Source organism: Mchenga conophoros, linkage group LG12 (genome assembly GCF_057382185.1).
Source record: "Mchenga conophoros isolate Kocher_MC1m ecotype Shallow Benthic linkage group LG12, M_conophoros_male_GT1.1, whole genome shotgun sequence".
Taxonomy (NCBI): Eukaryota; Metazoa; Chordata; class Actinopteri; order Cichliformes; family Cichlidae; genus Mchenga; species Mchenga conophoros.
The window spans coordinates 2951383-2957382 of NC_140537.1; the positions used below are offsets into that span (position 1 = coordinate 2951383).

At 40.9% G+C, this 6000-nt stretch overlaps 1 protein-coding gene across 1 annotated transcript; it reads right to left on the reverse strand.

Moving 5' to 3' along the window:
* Positions 1–1245: 1245 nt before the first annotated feature.
* Positions 1246–1951, reverse strand: bcl2l16 (BCL2 like 16). The gene is given in 2 exon segments (XM_085294757.1): positions 1246–1580; positions 1583–1951. Coding segments are annotated over 2 exon segments (429 nt in total). The 5' UTR covers positions 1677–1951.
* Positions 1952–6000: the final 4049 nt, after the last annotated feature.

Genomic DNA, 6000 nt, shown 5'->3' on the forward strand with positions numbered 1-6000 from the left:
CAGAGATCAATAACAAGTAATGATTAAATGCAAATTGGTGCATACATCTTTAAATCTTTGATTAAAGGGCCAAACATATGTTTTAGGCATCATTTTACACAACATTTTTGGTGCAGCTGGTCGCTGTATCCAGTTACTGCCATATCTAGAGTTACTATAAAGAATGTGAAATCACAGTCAGAGATGGATAAAGATGTAAGAAAGAGAAAATAGGAGAGGAAGAAGAGATGTTATCATTTAAAGGTAAGGACAGCTCAGGAACATTTTACAAACTAGAAATTTAAAAACTTACATAAATTGTCTAATTTTTTAAATGAGATGCTAGATCTGTAGAAGATAGAAATTTGTGATTTTTTCATGTTGTGAAAACATACTGAGGTATAATAACAAATGTTCAATGAAATAACAGGAAGCTTATTCAAAGGATAAACAGGTTAGCTTTCAGTACTGTTTTGCATTTACAGTAATGCACTATTGGAGCGGTGCACAGTGGCTGCAGTGTTAGGTTACATAAAGGGCAGTTTAAGTTATTAAACACTTTATATTATAACCCAATAGTCAGACAACCCCTATGACGAAGCACTTGTTCACAGTAGGAAGGAAAAACTCCCTTTGAACAGAAAGAAAGCTAACCATCTGCCACGACCAATTGGGGGTGAGGGGGAAGGAGCCAGAACAAATGACACACTGTGGAAGAGAGCCAGAGATTATTAAAAAGTAATGAATAAATGCAAAGTGGTGTATAAACACAGAGATTCTGTAAACAGGCAAGTGAAGGAGAAATGCTCTAGACATGAGGCTCAAGTTTTGCACTATTGTACGACAGCTAAACTACAGTGGCTTGCAAAAGTATTGGGCCCCCTTGAACTTTCCCACATTTTGTCACATTACAGCCACAAACATGAATCAATCTTATTGGAATTCCAGGTGAAAGACCAACACAAAGTGGTGCACACGTGAGAAGTGGAACAAAAATCATACATGATTCCAAACATTTGTTACAAATAAATAACTGCAAAGTGGGGTGTGCATAATTATTCAGCCACCTTTGGTCTGAGTGCAGTCAGTTGCACATAGACGTTGCCTGATGAGTGCTAATGACTAAATAGAGTGCACCTGTGTGTGATCTAATGTCAGTACAAATACAGCTGCTCTGTGACGGCCTCAGAGGTTGTCTAAGAGAATATTGGGAGCAACAACACCATGAAGGGATAAAGTTACTGAGAAATTTACAGCAGGCTTAGGCTACAAAAAGATTTCCCAAGCCTTGAACATCCCACGGGCTGTGCCATCACCATCGCCACTGTCATGACAGTGTATGGCCATCTGGCCAGCTAGCACATGTACAGACAGTACAGTGCTCAGTACGGTGCTCCAGGCCAGGTCCCGGCGCTTTGTTCCAGGTGTAGGGGGAAGGAAGTGCTCGTCCAGGATACATATGAGGATCAGGCAGGCTGTGTTCTCTGTCACATCCTGGAAGATGGGGAAGGGAGTAAGGAGCTCGTTGCCAGCATGGTGCATGGCTGCAGTGCAGGCTGTGGGGACTGGACCCATGGTTCCATCTGCACCGCCACTGGTTAGTCTATGTAATCATAAGTCATTAGAAAAGCTTCTCTAACCAGACGGTCAGGACTGTTGACGCTCAGTCTGACCTCTGGCACCTCTGACTGACACATAGCTTCAATATACAACAAGCAGTACTACATTCCTCAATCCCATCAGTCCGGCTTGGGAGAGCAGGGATGCTGTCAATGTCAAACGAGCACAGAAAAGAAAGGAAAAAAAGAACATTCTTATTGATTAATTAATTTTTTTTAGTATCTATAACTTACCTTCTACTCAAAAAAAAAAATATCAGCAGGTGAAGCAGTGCTAAGGTCCTCAAGACAATATGTGCTGCAGTCACATAGTGTCACACAGTCCCCTTACCAGCGAAATATAGAGCTCTAGTTGGAAACTGACACCGACCTTAGCATCATGTGCACAATTACAGCTTGATGAAACACATCGCCATTCCAACACAACTAAATATGCTCAATAAAGCACACAGAGAAGAGCACACACACTTTACAGCAAACAATCAGAAGCCATGCCATGATGCAGAGAGCTTTTTGTCTGTATAAGCAGAATGCTTTGCAGGAATATGAAAGTTCCTTTTTTCTTTTTAGCATTGAAAGTTTCTTGTTTTGACACTAAGTTCATTGTGAAGGTACTTGAACTTCTACTTGCTGTGCATGAACATACCATGTAACAGCAGCCACATCTCAGAGTAATCTGTGCTACATTGTGACACATGTTTTGCAGTCCTTATACCACACATCTGGCCCACGCTGTTCACGGGGGGCATAACGAGTCTGTCACAGAGCGAACACAGAGACACAGACATTCACACTCACGTTTACACCTGTGGACACTTTAGAATCAACAATTGAGGAAGCCCCCAAAAACAAAACAAAAACAAAACCTAACTAAAATTAGTTTTTCAACACAACCAGCATGAAGAAGAGTTGCATGGCTGTATGGATGTACTGTAACATTCATTTTCATCCATATTTTAAGAAATTATGTAAGAAAGTGTTCTTAAATAGAAATGGTTACTGATGAAGGTCGTACAGACCGAAATGTTGCAAATGAATTAAAATAACAGTGAGCGGGACAGTGTGTGGAAGTTATACCACATTTCCACAAATAGTTTTCCTTCTGTGTACATGCCATTGATTTAGGTGTGCAGAGTTTTTGATTTGAATTTGAACAATTCATGTTTTCTTCAGTGAAAATAAAACTAATAACTGTGTGGACTATCCCTTTAACGAGTGCAGCCATGCTTGTTTTTCACCACACGGGAGCACTCGTGTATCACTAGTCAAACTACCCCTCATTTACCATTGTGTGTGTGTGTGTGTGTGTGTGTGTGTGTGTGTGTGTGTGTTTCAGAGAGAGATCCGCCAGATGGCCATAGAGCACAGTACCTTTAATAGTACCACTTGATCATGTCTTTGCTCCACTATAAATCAGTATATTAACAACCAACATAACTGGCATACACGGCGTTTAATTGAGCCCTGTGTGGTGCTTAAAGCCATTTCATGAAAGGAGAGCAAATTTAGGACAATGTAGCTTTAGCTTGAATCTCAGCTCATGGGAGAGCTCTCACGGGGAATCGCCCACAATTTAAACACATTTCCTTCAGTGAAATTTAAATGTTTGCATTCAAATACGTATTAAATACATCAGGTCAGAGAATGGGTGAAGAGAGTTAGAGAGTTAATTGGCTTGCATGTGTGACTTGATCCCCCCTCCCTCACACACACACTACTTCTGATATGCTATCTAGAGTGAGTGGGTAAATGGTTACATAGTTGTTGCCCATTGCTGAGCCACGAAGAAAGGAAGTCACATGGCTGATAGAGGCTCCTATCAGGCCTCTCATATGCTCATGTGGCAACATCTGCAAGCTGGGGCACTTCCCCTCTCCTGCAGAAAGGTTTTAGGTTTGCCGACATAGTTGAACTTGAAAGGAAGCTGCAAAGTTAACAGGAAACACGCTGTGACTTTGTTGCCATTTGACTCCGCTGAGCATTTTTCTTTTTCCTGTTTTGTTTTTTGTTTTTTTTGCAAAATGCAGCTGACATACAACACTAGCACCCTGCTGTGAACCAGGTGAAATGTTTGCCACTGTTGCCACATTAGCAGTGTTAGCATTCTGCGAGTACATTTTGCTAGTGAGCCAAAATGCCAGGTAATTTTATGTCAAGTATAATCAAAAACTAAACTATTTAAAATGTCAACGATAAAGGATTTATCATCTGGTCCATGTCAGTGTCAGGTCCTCGAGTTAAAATCCGACTCTGACAGCTCAGCATGTACCACAGAATCACTGCATGTATCAAGACACCAAAAGTGTAAGAAAAACACTAAAAACAAAGACCTCCTAGAAGCACGCAACGCAGGAGGTGGGTTGGGAGGGTTTTCTAAATACTATTTCTCCACCTTATAAAAAGTCTCTAAATTAATTCAGGGCTGAAACAGTGCTGTTAAATGTGTTTTTCGTAAGATGTGTGTATTAAAGATGGGTTTTATGTTTAATGTGGTCATGGCAGGGCATAAAGGTAATGTGTTAATGTTAAGATTTTGTATCTGTTAGACACTTCAGTTTAAATCCTTCACTCTTTCTATAAATCCTTTTTCTAAACAAAGATTCTCCCAAATATTAATTTACAGTTGTCTTCTTTTCTAGCTTTGAACAGGTTCTGCTTTAGTTTCTGTACAAACTTCTTTGGATGTCTGTGATATTTGGGCTGGGGTTTTATGGGCACTGTACTAATAAACTACAGAGAGGCCTCGCTGCTCATCCAGACCTGGCTGAACAACATCTTGTTTGTATTTCTTGTAATCCTTATAATGACTGAATTTCTCTGATATTTGTCCCTCCTGAGTCATTTTTGTCAGTAAAACAAACAACAACAACAATAATTTCAGTAATAATAAATTATTACTATTATTACCATTATATAACATAAATAAAACAAAGACAAATTATCTGCTATTATTCCAAAACATTATGTACATTGTGTATAGCTGCTGAGGAGACCTTAAGTGAAGGTAACTGATTACTCAAGATAACTAATCAGTAAGATGAGGTGTACATTTGAGCAGATACAGCAAAGTTGTGTCCTGCTGAATGGAACAATGCAGTTTTTGTGTGTGTGTGTGTGTGTGTGTGTGTGTGTGTGTGTGTGTGTGTGTGTATTTGCCTGTTATCTTTTAAGGGCACAAGAGTATTTCTCACTCTCAGGAAGTGGCTTATCAACATCTACACGGAAGTAGAAGTGCACTTTTAAGTTTCTAACCAGTGGGGAAAAAAGGCTCCAAGGTGACAGAGAAAGGTTGAACAAGGCAGACGGACGAAAAACGACCTCCTCCCGCTCCTCCCCACCAACCTGCAGTCAAACAATCCCGATCTTCACGCCTCTTTGTTCAGGACTCCCATCAGCCTCGCAGTGGGAGGTGTGGTCAGAAAGAAGAGGAAATTGCTGTGAATTTGTGGGTAATTGAAAACACCTATATCCCCCTGAGCCTCCATATCTACCTGCTTTAAAAACCTCCACACCCCTTCTTTCTCACCATCACCCACCTTCTATACCAATGCACTCCTAATGGCACCCCCTTCCCATCCTGTCCTTAATCTCCCACTGGACTGAATTGATGCAAACGATTGCACGCCCATTTGCTGTCTGGTGGAGAGGTGACCCACTTGTGTGGTTCGCCCGCTGTCTCCTGCCCTGCCTTTTCCCAATTGCAGGTATTGATGCCCCGCCATTGTTTCCTCCTGCCCAGGGGGTGGAGTGGTTTGAGCAAAAATTGGGGGACCCCTCAGGTGTTTGATGGCTTTTATCGATTCACACCAGACTCTCCAGTTCCTATTTACCCTCTGCTATGCTGTGCAAGCTTTTTAGACAGCAGCTGTATCTGCAGAGGTGGCTATTGTTAAGTAGTATTATTCTGTTCCACTGATGCATAAGCACCCCTTTTTGTCTTCTCTTTTCTTCTGTGTGGTTGATCAATGCAGACAGAAGGACCTGTGCCGGTGTTTCTGCATGTCAAATGAAAGATGTCCTGCTTTCAAATGTCTCTGTTATTTGCAATGTCTTTTATGAGAAATACACCCTTTATAAACAAACGTCCAGAATTCATAAGGATATTTTAGGAACTCCAAAGTTTTGACCCTTGACTTCCTTAGCTTTTAGTGTGCATACATAGTTTAAAATGCTTTTTTTTTGGAGTGTACACTTTGCCTTGCTTGCTCTGAGTAATGGGTAAATCTAGAAGTCTAATAACTAGCTTTTTCCTTCTATTTTTTAATATTGACTATCATTTCCTTCGTCACCGAAGAATTTAAGGTTCCCTAAAGGCTCTATGAAATGTGACATAACAGCACCCCCCCCCCCCCCCCCCTCTTGTTTTTTCTTTTTGAAACATAGGGTTTCTATTAAGCCTGAT